This window comes from Phaethon aethereus, assembly GCF_964289735.1.
Source record: "Phaethon aethereus genome assembly, chromosome: 5".
Taxonomy (NCBI): domain Eukaryota; kingdom Metazoa; phylum Chordata; class Aves; order Phaethontiformes; family Phaethontidae; genus Phaethon; species Phaethon aethereus.
In genome coordinates, this window is record NC_138579.1 from 6,995,304 (window position 1) to 7,009,559 (window position 14,256).

The 14,256-nt window shown below is 51.8% G+C and overlaps 1 protein-coding gene across 1 annotated transcript; it reads right to left on the reverse strand.

Moving 5' to 3' along the window:
* Positions 1 to 5,514: 5,514 nt before the first annotated feature.
* LOC309405983 (inositol 1,4,5-trisphosphate receptor-interacting protein-like 1) lies at positions 5,515 to 7,053 on the reverse strand (the record flags this gene model as incomplete). The annotated part of the gene is made up of 1 exon (XM_082000964.1): positions 5,515 to 7,053. One exon carries the CDS (start codon positions 7,051 to 7,053, stop codon positions 5,515 to 5,517), a length of 1,539 nt encoding a protein of 512 aa, XP_081857090.1.
* Positions 7,054 to 14,256: the final 7,203 nt, after the last annotated feature.

Genomic DNA, 14,256 nt, shown 5'->3' on the forward strand with positions numbered 1-14,256 from the left:
TTGCCCCTGTACAAAAGAAGAGATCTTGGAAGCGGAAGTCAGCTCATTTAATAAGGGATGAGGAAGATTCTGCTAAGAAGGAGGCAGAGGAAGCGAGTGAGGAGGCAGAGTGCTCTGAAGCAGGGCCATCACAAGGACTGAAGAGGGAAGAGAGCGGGTCATCGCTGGAAGAGGAGGAAGAGGAAGAACTCATAAAAGAGACGGTAACTAACTGATCTCTATCCCTGAGTGAATTGCGAGATATGCGAAAGGATTTCAGCTGTCATCCAGGTGAGCACATTGTCACCTGGCTGCTCCGATGCTGGGATAATGGGGCCAGTAGCCTGGAATTAGAGGGTAGGGAAGCCAAGCAGCTGGGATCCCTTTCTAGGGAAGGGGGCATTGACAAAGCAGTTGGAAAAGGTGCACGAGTCCTCAGCCTCTGGAGACGACTCCTGTCGGGTGTGAAGGAAAGGTATCCCTTCAAGGAAGATGTTCTATGTCACCCAGGCAAGTGGACCACCATGGAGAAAGGTATCCAGTACCTGAGGGAGCTAGCTGTGCTGGAAGTGATTTATGGTGACTTGGACCAATTAACATCTTCTCATCTTGTTCCGGCTTACGGAAATCTTTCTCGATAAGGCTGTCCCCGGGGTGTCTGCTCTATTCTTTTTTCCCTTTTCTCTCCAGGAGTCGTCTTATTTTTCTGACTTTCCCTTACTGTTGCTACAAATATTTTTGCTTTTGCTCTTTGTTTTTCTTCGTCCCTCCTAACATAGACTTTCTGGGCTTCTCTAAGTAACCCCTCTAATACTGTATTTCTTCCCAGGTATAAGTATTGGGGCCTAGGAATTGGTCCAATTTTTCAGCTACTCCGAGGGGATCATCTAATAGGGTGCCCATTTCTTTCTTGAAATTTCTTACATCTGTGGTATTTAATGGGACTGCCACAAACCCCATGCCTCCCTGATTGCCTCCGAGGGGTACTTCTCGTAAGGGATATAGAGAAGCTCCCTCAGATACAGCAGTCCTACTTCTCGTACATGCAGCCCGAGGTCGGTCTAATTCCGGTGCTGTTGGTGGTGGAGATAGGGGCAACGGTGGTACAGGTGGAGTTACTACGGCCACCACAGGGGGAGCCGCCGCCGGAGATGGATTATTAGAATATGGAGGCGGTAGGTTATCCAGTGGCTCCCATTTATCATCTTTCTCCTTTTCCTTTTCACTTTTCTCCTCTTCTTCCCCAAACTTTTAATCTGTTTTTAATGTAAGTATTGAGGCTGGAAAAGAACGTAAAGTTCTGTCCCATAATCCTGCATAATCACTTTCCTCCTGACTAAAAGGTTCCTTTGAATTAACATATATATTTAAGGCCTGGCAGACCCAGTCTTCAAAAGATCCAAAAACGGGCCAAAAGACATGTGGTCTCAAAGGTTCTTTTGGCCATTCTACCATACAATATTGAACTAATTTTAATTTACTTTTTCCTTTTCTGGGGCCCCTATCATTCCAATTTTCAATCATTATTCCTAATGGACTCTCCGGAGGTATTTCTAGTAATTCGCTCCCTTTCCTCTGGTCCTGGGTTCTCGATTTCGTCTGACCCATCTAGGAATTTTTACTGTGGCAATTCCTACAGCCCTTGGCTACCAGTAAGAGTGTCTTGCAGGGGGTTTAGGACCTATCAATCACCCACCCACGAATCCTATAAGAATCGCTTCGGTCCTTCACCGGCCAAGTCCCTCGCGGGAGATTGGAACCGCGGTTAGAAGACCTCCACAATCGCTTCGGAACTAGTCTCAGTCACACTCTTACACACACAGGCAACAGAATCCTACCCAACCGAACGGTATACACTTTAAATGCTTACGACTCCGTCGTCTTCATTCGGATCTTCGCGCGCAGAATTACGGGCAAAATAAACTGCTGCAGCTGGCAAGGGAGCTCATAAAAAATCAAATTCTTTGCTTGCCCCTATTCAGGTTCAGGATGGCGTTAGTCCTGACCCGACCCGATCAGGAGCCACCAAAAGGTGGGGCGCCCCTCCTAGATCAAGTCAGAATTCAGGAACCAAGACCCTCCCGGACGAGCCCCCAGTTGTTATAAATGATTTAGTCCCAAACAGGATTCCTATTCAAATTTACAATTTATTAAGCGAATAGAGGCAAGCAAACAGCGCTGGGTGCGCCGGGAGTCTCTGCTCCACCAAGACGCATGCGGTACAGTTCCTGTTCCTGGTTTATATCCTGTCCGTTAATACATATTCATGAATAGGCGTGTCTTCTTCGGCGCATGCCCTCTTCTCCTTCTAGAATCTTCTCGAATCTTCCTCAGCGTGATCCTGTTCGCCAATACATATTCATGAATAGGCGTGTCTTCTAATACATATTAATGAACAGGCGTGTCTTCTTCAGCGCATGCCCTCTTCTCCTGCTAGAGTCTTCTCGAATCTTCCTCGGCATGCCCCCAGGATGACCCCAAACCCTATGCATGCACTTTCTTTACACAATACTATGCGGTCAGTGGTCAAACTGGTTTGAGCTGATATACCAGCAAAGTAGTTTAACTTTCTCCTGTAAAATACCCCTTTTTATGGTGCAGGAGAAATCCATAAAAGTACAGAAGATTACACATCATCACACGAATCAGATGAACATATTTCACACCTGGTATCTCAGCACAGACAAGAGCCTAAGTAAAACCACAGGAACTTTACCGTTTGCAGCAGTGGGAGCACGGATCAGAGCAGTGCCAGCAGCAGCAGCCATGAAAAAGAGCAGATGCTGAGCACCACTGCCAAAATTAACCAAAGTGCCTGCAAGAAGCAACTGTGTAATATCCTCCCACGCACCATTCTGCATAGATGTGCCTTCTATGTCCTCTGTCTGCTCTCAACATGCCACATTTTCTCCAGCTGAGGGTCGCCTGCGGGATGGGTCCTAACCTGGGTGATCCGAGAAGCCCCATAGCTGAGCTAACCAGAGACCCTCACCCAAATCTTACACTCGGGCACCAGTGAACAGCTCTGAAATCACTCAGCAGCCAACACCCCTCCATATTAACAACCGCGAGTATGTAGACGCATCAGAGCAATAGCAAAGTGCACCGTGTGTGGCAGGACCAGCTCAGACCAATAGCTGGGGAAGCAGGAGAAATGATAAGGGACTTTATTTATTAGGCACTGAGTCAAAAACCCCATCTTCCAGGCCCAAGTGTTTCATTTGTGCCCCTGCCAAAGAGAAGCCACTGCTAATAACAGGATGAACAACTCCACAAAATATATACTGTGGAGCCAAAGGTCCTCGATACAGGGAAAGCTGCCTCCCCTGTGACAGAGCGAGGCTGGAATGAGCATGACCTGTGCTGCTGCAGGTCCAGCATCCTTTCCCCACACGGTCTCCAGCACCGCTTCAGCCGCCTGGCAGGGAGGACACAGGTGAATTCCTCCCCTGGCTTCACAGACCCCCGGGCCAGGCAAGGAAGAGGAGTGTGCAGGGAAGAGACCATCAGCAGGACGCAGCAGCTTCTTGCAGCCATAAATCTCAGAAATTGCAAACATACATCAATGTTTGTCATTTTTGGGTTTTGTTTTTTGTTTAGCTTTTTTTTCTTGACTATAAGACTTGTGGCATTCTCAGTGTTGGAGACATGGATTTGACTTTTCTGCTCTCAATCCTGCCTAGATCAGTGTCAAAAAGGTGCCCCCACCCGTCTCTTTCCTCTCTTATGGCGTGCGATTTCAAGGGTTTTAATGGGTAACACCAATTCTCTCTCCCCAGCTTGTGCTCAGGAGCTGGGAGAGCAGCTGACCCCCCCAGCTTTAACCTGCAAGCAGGCAGGATTGTGCGATAGCGTAACTGGGCCGTGGCAGATTGCCAGTGGGTTAGCTGCCAGCACCGTTCCCAAAGCCATGTTCTAGCCTACCTGGAAGACTCATCTGTATGGCTGGAGTCAACTCACAGCTGCCAGCATCTGGGCTATATCCTGCCCCAGATTCATCCTGCCAACAATTCAGAGGGCTGCAGCAGGACGGCAGGGTGGAAAACAAAAGGAACCTCAGCAAGTCAAGTCTCCTTCACACCTGGGCTGTCTCTGTCTTCCTCTGCTCTCATGGCCATCTTGTCAAAGCCTTAACCCATGTAAGACATACTGAAATAATATTGAAATACTTTGCTAATACATAATAATACACAATAATAAGATAGTAATAACTCTATTGTATGATAAATGATACTGAAACAATACAGTTGTATTATCTGTATACAGATCTCGAACCTGATCTTCTCCTACAATGGGAGAGACTTTGCTCCTCCAGTCCCCGTCTTGCTGGCCTTCCACTCAAGAGGTGCGGGAGGAGAGAATGCTAGTGAAGACTGAGGCAAAGAAGACATTGATTACCTCAGCCTTCTCCTCATCTGTTGTTACCAGTGATTATTCGTTATTGACTCAGCACATCCTTAGGGTGGTGGAAGAAGCACAACATGTTCTCCACCAGCTGCTCCCTCTTGCAGGTACACTCCAGCTCCATGGAGATGCAGGAGCCTCTCACCGACTTCTCCTCCACGGTACACAGATCAAGGTGGAAGGCGTTCCCAAGAAGAGAATGTGGGGGAATAAGCAGGTGGTAAACATGATCGTCCTCAAGGGGACTCCAACCTTCAAAGGCGATGCCCATCCCAATGTTTGGCTGCAGCACCAGGAAGAAATCACTCAAGAATAGCAATCTGAAAACATGGAGGAAGTCACCAGCAGCTCCTCGGCCACCCACTGCCTGGAGGCGAGGTTCTGCACTGGCCACTGGATGCTCTTTGCAAAAACCATCCCCAAATTGCTGTCATCATAAGGATCTTCTCAACTTTCTTCCTCCTCCTGCCCATCACTGACTCCTCTGCTTCCTCCTCCTCTTTTTCCTCCATCTCCATGACAGTGCTGGAGCTCTCTTCCTCACTGCTACTGACAGCCTCACGGCTCCTTTTCTTCAGCTGCCAGCAGAGCCCAAAGACCAGGACAAGGACTAGAGGAAAGTCCCATTCCTGTCACTGCTGCAAGGCATCAAAGAGCAGAGCTCCCCAGGACACGCTGCTCCGCTCCAGGGCCCTTTGCTCCATCTGCTGCGCTGCACGAGTCATATTCTGTCATGCACAGATGTGGAGGGTGACACATTATTCCACTTGCCCCAACTTAGGAGCATGGACCAGTGGTGGAGCCTTAATTGCAGACTCAGTGAAATCAGAGCCCACCGCAGCAGCTCTTCTGCAAAATGCTCGCTGATGCTGTGGCAGCTGTGCAGTCAGCACCCTCTGCCCATGTTCCCTGACAAAGTGATGCACAGACACTCACAGACACAGCGTTTGTTCAAACACACCATTTATTGTCAACTTTGCACAGGGTAAAGTCCAGAGAAGGAATGGGCTCTCGAAGAGCAAATGGGCGGTCGCTGTGCAGCTGGAAACTGGAGTCTCTGTTGCAAGGCTCCGTCAAAGCTGCCATCAGCTGTAAAACCCGCAAACACAGCTTGGTGCATGAAGTCCTCTTTCAGCATCCGTAGATCAGCAGTCTTCTAAGCCGATTTCGCAGCTCCACGAACTCATGCCATGCCATGGCATGGGCGGCTGGATCCTGTACCAGGTGCTGGAAGAGGTTGAGTGGCTCGGCCGTTTGGAAGTCTGCGGGCAAGGCGATCTCCTCAGGCACCCTCTCATTGCCAAAGAAGAAGTGGTTGAGGCTTTTTTCCTCCAGGCAGCAGCGCAAGTACCGCATGATATCCTCCAGCCGCAGCAGGAAATCCTTCCTGCGCCAGCCTGACAGGGGTATGGTGGTCAGGAGGTGCATCACAGCTGTCTTCAAGGTATAGGTGGAAAAGCCTGTGCCCACCAGGATGCGGGCACAGAGCTGCAGGCATTTGAGGTGGAAGCTGTCATGTGGGGCCTGCCTGGCCACATGCCTGAAGAACTTTACCTCTGCCACAGCATAGCTCACCGACCACATCGTGCTTGGGGTGAAGATGGCTTTTGTGCTCTGGCTGCTCACAAAGATGTCCGAGTCACCATACTGCACCCCGAACATCATCTCAATTAAGAGGGGTTTTTTGCCTCTTTCTTGAACCTGGAATTTGCAGGAGCGGCTGGAGGGCACAAGCGTTAGACTGTATTTAGATGACTGAGGTAAAATCACCCAGGCAGCTTTTACCAATTGTTGGAACCAGCGAGCAGTTTTCTGCACATCTAGGTAAGAGCTGGTGCAGAGGGTGTGTAGGAGGCTGGGGTCCTGATTCCTCCTCAGCGCCTCCTCGGGCTGGTGGAGGAAGCACAGCATCTCTCCTGCCAGCTGCTCTGTCATGCAGGTGCACTCCAGCTCCACGAGGATGCAGAAGTTCCTCTCCGGCAGCTCCCCAGCAGTGCCCGGCTCCATGAGGAAAGTGTGCCCACGAGGGGGCATCAGGGGCACAAGCAGGCGGTAGACAGCATCATCCTCACGGGGACTCCAGCCTTCGAAGGCACTGCCCACAGCGATGGCTGCTTGCAACACCGGAAAGAAACTATTGGTCAAGAGGTGCGTGAAGACAAGGATGAAGTTGTTCACTAGTTCCTCAACCACCGGGCAGTCTGTGGCCAGGTTCTGCACTGGCCACTGTATGTGCTCCTCAAAAAACCTTCCCAACTCATCATTGTCCTCTTCTGACTCCTGTCCCTCCATCTGTTCCGTGTCACAGCTGGAGCTTTCCTCATCGCTGCTGCTCTCTGCATCAGACCTCCTTTTCCTGAGCCACCAGCAGAACCCAAAGAGCAGGACCAGGACCCCAGCAACTGCCCAGAATTGCCACTGCTGCACGGCAGCAAAGAGCAGGGCTCCCCAGGCCAAGCCGCTCTGCTCCTGGGTGCTCTGCTCCTGGGTGCTCTGCTCCTGCTGGGTGCTCTGCTCCAGCTCCTGCAGCAGCCGAGCCATCTCCTGGCTCAGCTGCTCCGCACGCTGCTGCATGCGCTCGCGCGTGGCCTCATCCAGCTCATCACCCACCAGCTGCGGGTGCTGGATGATGATTTGCATCACCACAGTGAAGAATTTTGCGGCAGCCATGGCCTGCAGGAGGAGAGAGAAAATGGGTTGAATGAGATGAGGAGGGAGGGAGCTGGCGGTGGGGGAGCGAGGACATGGGCCGCAGGGAGCTGGGGGCAGGTAGCAGAGGGGGCGAGGCAGCTGGGAGACAGCGAGGCCTGCGCCCAGCCCCGGCAGCGGCGGTACCGTGCCCTGCCCAAGGCGCTGCCGCGAGCGGCTGGGCCCTCGGTGCAGGCTGAGAACCCACCCCCTGGGGGCCCGCGATTCTGCCCTGGCCCTCGTCCAGCCCAGCCTTCCCCCACGTGCGCACTCACCGCTGGCCCAGGCCGCACTGGGGCAGGGCTGCCTGCTGGCGCCCTTTATAACCGCCCCCATTGTGACACGCCCCTGTGCTGTCACAGGCATCAGTACGCATCACAGGCACGCCCGCTGGCCAGCCCCGCCCTTCGGCCCCACCCTGGCTCAGCCACTCACAGCTGCCCCCTTGTACTGCTTAAGGCTGGGCTAGAGTTTGTTTTCTTCACAGCAGCTTGCATGGTGCCACAGTTTGCATTGAAAATCTTCTGCCTGCCAACAGCACTCTCTTCATCACAGAATATCCTGAGCTGGAAGGGACCCACGAGGATCATCGAGTCCCAGCCCTGACTCCACACCGCACAACTTTCAGGGTAAATCCCAGAATCCTAGAATGATTCAGCTTGGCCAGGACCCTGAAGATCATCGAGTCCAACCGCAAAGCTAAAACTGCCAACTCCACCACTAAACCACGTCCCTAGTCGACACGTCTACACACCCTTTGTATACCTCCGGGCATGGTGCCTCAGCCACTTCCCTGGGCAGCCTGTTCCAATGCTTGACACCGCTTTTGGTGATCAAGTTTCTCCTAATATCCAATGTAAACTTCCCCGGGTGCAACGTGAGGCCCTTTCCTCTCTTCCTTTCACTTGTTACCTGGGAAAAGAGACCGACACTCACCTTGCCACAACCTCCTTGCAGGTAGTTGTAGAGAGTGATAAGGTCTCCCCTCAGCCTCCTGTTCTCTGCACTAAACAATCCCAGTTCCCTCAGATGCTCCTCAAAAGCCTCTAGAACCTTCAGCAGCTTTGCTGCTTTTCTTGGGATGCGCTGCAGAACCTCAGTGTCTTTCCTGCAGTGAGGAGCCCCAAACCAAACACACTATTCAAGGTGCGGGCTCATCAGTGCCAAGTAGAGTGGGACGATGACTTCCCGAGTCCTGCTGGCCACACATTTCTGATACAAACCAGCATGAGATTGGCCTTCTTGGCCACCTGAGCACACTGCCGGCCGTCAACAAGACCTCCAGGTCCTTTCCTGCCAGGCGGCTTTCCAGACACTCTTCCCGGAGACTAAAGTGTTGCATAGGCTTGTTATGGCCCAGGTGCAGGACCCAGCACGTAGCCTTGTTCAATCTCATGCAGTTGGCCTCAACCCATTGATCCAGCCTGTCAAGATCCCTTAGCAGAGCCTTCCTACCCTCAAGCAGATCAACAACTCCTGCCCAACTTGGTGCACTCGATCCCCTCATCCAGATCATTGATAAGGTTCTTAAACAGAACTGGCCCCAATACTGAGCCCTGGGAAACACCACTTGTGACTGGCCAGCAACTACAGTTAACTCCATTCACCACAACTCTATCCCATATGTCTAAGAGCATTGTCCAATTGCTTCTTGAATGCCAACAGGCTTTGGGCAATGACCGTTTCCTCGGGGGACCTTGTTCCACTGCTTGACCACCCTCTCTGTGAGGAGTGTTTTCCTAATATCCAATCTGAACATCTCTTGACACAGCTTTAAGCCATTCCTTTGTGTCCTTTCACCAGGCCCTAGAGAGGAGAGATTGGCACCTCCCTCTCTGCTCCCCGTCCTGAGGAAGTTGTAGACAGCAATGAGGTCACCCCTCAGTCTCCTCTCCTTTAAGCTCAACAAACCCAGCGTCCTCAGCTGCGCCTCATAAGGACATGCCCGCTAGTCCTTTCACCATCTCTGCTGCATCATCTCCTTTGGACACATCCTAGCACTTTCATAGCCTGCTTCTCACGTGGAGGCCAAAGCTGTGCACAACACTCGAACTGACGCTGCCCCACTACTGATTATGGTGGGTCAGTCCCTTCTTTTGACCGGCAAGCTATATTGTGCCTAATGCAGCCCAGGAGAGGGCTGGCCCTTTTGGACAGCCGGGCATGCTCCTGACTCCTATTGAGCTTCCCATCAACCAAAACCCCCCCAGCCCTTTCCAAAGGCCATACACTTAGGTTGGCAGCCTGCGTTCCCAAAGGAGAGTCCTCGCCAGCCAAGCCAGCCTTCTGCCTCTCTTGCTTGCTTGCAATACACTGGAATTGCCCACCTCCGTGCTCTTAAGAAATGGCTCTTCAAAAGTGAACAACATTATGGACACCAATACCCTCAAAAGCAGATTCCTGGGGGAGCTCACAATCTGGCTCCTTGAGCAGCCGCAAGTCTGCTCTCCCAGAGTCCAGGCTAGTAGCTCTGCAGGCAGATTTTCCCATATCACCAAAGATTTTAAACGCAACCATTGCTTGACCACTGTGGCCATGACAGCCATCAATCATTACTTCACCCACAAGACCATCTCTGTGTACAAGCAAGAGGATGAGGAAGGCACCTCTCATAGTCGGCTCCTGTAGTACCCATCTCAAAAAGAAATCTTCAACATGGGCTTCCGGAACTTCCTGGGACTCTTGAGCATGTCTGCTCTATGATGGTCCCAGTTAGCAGCTGGGAAGTTAAAGGCGTCCATAACGATGACATAGGGCAACTGATTGAGAGGTTTCCCTTGATTCCTTGTAGAATCATACCGGGGTGTCATCATCCTGGCTGGGTGATCCATAGCAGACTCCTGCAAGAACACCCGCTTTGTTAGCTTTTCCCCTAATCTTTACGCAGAGGCTCTCCACTGTGTCACCCTCAGCTGCAAGCTCTGTACAGTCCAACCCCTCCTCACCTGCCCTGCCTCTCTCTCCTGAAGAGCCTATGACCGTCCGTCACAGCACTCCAGTCACAGGACTCTTCCCAACAAGTCTCACTTATGCCAATGGTGTCGTAGCTCTGGGACTGAGCCAACGCCTCTAGTTCCTCCTGTCTATTCCTCACACCGCGTGCATTAGTCTACAAACACTTCAAAAGTGCTCCGGGCTGCTCAGTACATCGTTGAGCAGAGTGAAAGTTCTCACTAGCACACTGTCTCTCAAACATTGTCAGGCCGCCCCATAGCTTATCGCTGGTAAGCCTGATATTATGCCTTCCCCCCTTCAAACCTGGTTCAAAGCTCTTTCCATCGACCCCACTAATTACTGAGCAAAAATACTTTTCCTCCCCTTGAGAAGGGTGAGTCTCGTCAGGCCCCAGCAGGCCTGGTGTCATGTAGATCATGCCATGACTGAAAATCCCATCTTCTGCCGGTCGAGAAGTTGCGCCGGCCTGTTTCTTTCCCCGTCATTCCCTACAACTGGGAGGACAGAGGAGAATACTGCCTGCACTCCTGATCCCTTTACCGATCTCCCCGAGGCCTCAAGTCTCTTTTGATTGCCCTTGGGCTTCTCGTCACAACTACGTTGGTACCCACAGGAAAAAGCAAGAGCGGCTAATGATGTGAGGGCCGTACGAGGCTAGGAAGTTTCCTGGTAACGCCTCCAACCCGAGCCCCAGGGAGGCAGAACGCTTCCCAAATAGGCAGGTGTGCTCAGCAGTCCAGGGGAGAAGGCAAGGAATTCTTTCTTTTGCTTTGCCTGGGCATGTAGCTTTTGCTTTACCTCCTGAACTGTCCCCTCTCAACCCACAAGTTTTCTCACTTTTAATGGGGCAAGTGATTGAGCGGCTGTGTGCTGCCAAGCTGCCTACTGGGATTAAGCCACAACCCTTGGGAAGCCAACGCCCAGTGAACCATGAAACCAGAGCCCACTGCATCATGACTGGCAAACTGTCAACAACGGATGTGGAGAAGGCTGAGGTACTGAACGACTGCGTTGCCTCAGTCTTCACTGGCACTGTGTCTTCCCACACCTCTCAAGGGGCTGGCCTGCAAGACGTGTACTGGAGGAGCAAAGTCCCTCCCACTGTCTGAGAAGATCAGGTTTGAGACCACCTGAGGAACCTGAACATGTGCAAGTCTATGGGACCTGATGAGATGCATCCCAGAGCCCTGCAGGGATTCGCTGATGTAGTGGCCAAGCCACTCTCCATGGTATCTGAGAAGTCCTGGCAGTCAGGTGAAGTCCCTGGAGACTGGGCAAAGGGTGACATTGCACCCATTTTTAAGACCGGTACCAAGGAGGACCCTGGGAACTACCAATCAGTCAGCTTCACCTCTGTGCCTGGGCAGATCAGGGAACAGATCCTCCTAGAAGCTATGCTAAGGCACGTGAAGGTCCGGGAGGTCATTCGAGACAGCCAGCATGGCTTCACCAAGGGCAAGTCCTGCCTGACCAACCTAGTGGTCTTCTATGATGGAGCTGACCACATCAGTGGACAAGGGAAGAGCTAGAGACGTCGTCTATCTGGACTTCTGCAAGGCCTTTGACAAGGCCCCCCACAACATCCTTCTGTCTAAACTGGAGAGAGATGGATTTCATGGGTGGACTGTTTGGTGGTTGAGGAATTGGCTGGATGGTCACACCCAGAGGGTGGTGGTCAACGGCTGAACATCCAGATGGAGATCGGTGACAAGTGGTGTCCCTCAGGGGTCCATACTAGGACTAGTACTCTTTAATATCTTCATCCATGACATTGACAGTGGGATCGAGCGCACCCTCAGCACGTTTGCAGATGACACCAAGCTGAGTGGTGCAGCTGACACACCGGAGGGACGGGATGCCATCCAGAGGGACCTGGACAAGCTCGAGGAATGGGCCCGTGTGAACCTCATGAGGTTTCAACACGGCAAAGGGCAGGGTCCTGCCCCTGGCTCGAGATAAGCTCCGTTATCAATCCAGGCTGGGCGAGGAAGGGGTTGAGAGCAGCCCTGCCCAGAAGCACTTGGGGGTACTGGTGGATGAAAAGCTGGACGTGAGCTGGCAATGTGCCCTCGCAGCCCAGAAGGCCAGCCGTCTCCTGGGCTGCGTCCAAAGCAGTGCGTCCAGCAGGTCGAGGGAGGGGATTCTGCCCCTCTGCTCTGCTCAGGAGAGACCCCCCCTGCAGTGCTGCGTCCAGCTCTGGAACCCTCAGCACAGGAAAGCTATGGACCTGTTGGAGAGGGTCCAGAGGAGGCCACAAAAATGACCAGAGGGATGGAACAGCTCTCGTATGAGGACAGGCTGAGAGAGTTGGGGTTCTTCTCTTCTGGAGAAGAGAAGGCTCTGGGAAGACCGTACTGTGGCCTTCCAGGACTTCAAAGGGACCTATAGGAAAGATGGGGACAGACTTTGTAGCAGGGCCTGTCGTGGCAGGACAAGGGGTAATGGTTTTAAACTAAAAGAGGGCAGGTTTTGCCTAGATCTAAGGAAGAAATGCTCACTGCAGCGGGGTTAGACTAGAGGACCTTTAAGGGTTCCTTCCAACCCAAACTATTCTATGATTCCACAATTCTATGATTCTATGGTTCTATCAATACCTGTATCACTCCCCACCTAGTAATGGTGCTGCCCTCCTCCCACTACTGCAAACTCCTTCAGGAGGACTGTTTTCATTGAGTTGACATTTGGCAGGGAGACAGGCAACTCGGACATCTTCCTAAGCATTTGGGAGGCCGAGGCCAGCTTTACTGGCTGTTACTTTCTCTCTGGTAGGACTGTACTTTTCAAGCAGCATTTGGTCATCTCATGATATCGTATTAATCCTTCATGGGTCCTTAGTATCTTCAGCTGTATCTTTTGGGTTTAGATTGTCTTTAGCAGGATATGTATGACTTGGAGTAGCTAGAGCAAGCATGTGGGAGCTGTCTGCCTCTGTCTGGATATGTATCACGCACCCAGTTTGGCAATATTTAGGTGCATTGTATTTATGTGGCGTAATTCATTTCCCCCTGCTTCACGGCAGAGGCCAGTAAGCATCACAGCCTGTGGCATCCCTCCTGCCCAAGGCATATGCCAGGGCATCTTTGATACTCCCTCTCCTTTAACCCTGGAATTAGTTTCTGTCCCCAAAGAGGAAAACTGCACTGGTAACTATGCTGGATAGGAGACCTTGTTTGAACACTGAGGGCTTTAAAGGTTACGTTCCAGAAGTGTTCACATACGGGAAGAAGGAACCGCTCTGCCGCCAAGTGGCCGAACATATTTCAGACGGAGGGTGTCTCTGGAAAACACTACTCTCAGCCGTAGCTCCCACACGCTCTGCTGCAAACCCTGCTCGTGACCCTGTTGCAAGAGGGACGGTCCCAGTCAGGCAGCAGAGCTCCTACGGGCTTGCTGGGTTGGTGCAGATTTTTCTTAGCACTTGAGTGGACTTAAAGGAACTGCTGTGTTTTGGGAGGGGGATATTGATGGATATAAGGAAAAAAAATCATAGAATCATAGAATACCAGGTTGAAAGGGACGTGAAGGATCATCTGGTCCAACCTGTCTTGGCAAAAGCACAGTTTAGACAAGATGGCACAGCACCTTGTCTAGCCAAATCTTAAAAGTGTCCAACACTTCTCTGGGGACATTATTCCAACGGATGATTGTTGCCAATGTGAAAAGTTTTCCTCTTGTGTCCAGTTGGAATCTCCCCAGGAGGAGTAACCTGTACCCATGACCCCTAGTCTTTTCCAGGCGACTCCTTGTGAAAAGAGAGTCTCCATTTTCTTTGTAGCCACCCTTTAAATACTGGACCATGGTGATAAGGTCTCCGCTAAGCCGCCTTTTCTCAAGGCTGAATAAACCCGGTTCTCTCAGCCTTTCCTCATATGGCAGGCTTGTTTCCTCTGGCAGGGTTGCTTTTCCTTGCTTTAAGACCACTGAAGATACCCTCCTCTGTGTCAGATTTCTCAGGCCACTCTCATACTTCACCTGGACTGGTGTTCCACCTGGGCTCCCAAACACCCGCACTGTCCCCTGGAAACTGCCCAAACCACAGGTGCTGAGGAGGAGTCGCCAGGGAGATGGTTTGGTCCTCTTGTTCCCCCGCAACACCTTTGTCAGTTACACCCCATTAGGGCTTTTTGCCCTGGTCTTTGATTTTTCACAGTCCTAATTCTCTTGGTAATTCTCATGCATCTTGCCTACGCTTCCGGCCTTGGCCACCCATACCTGTCACCGGGTGATTGC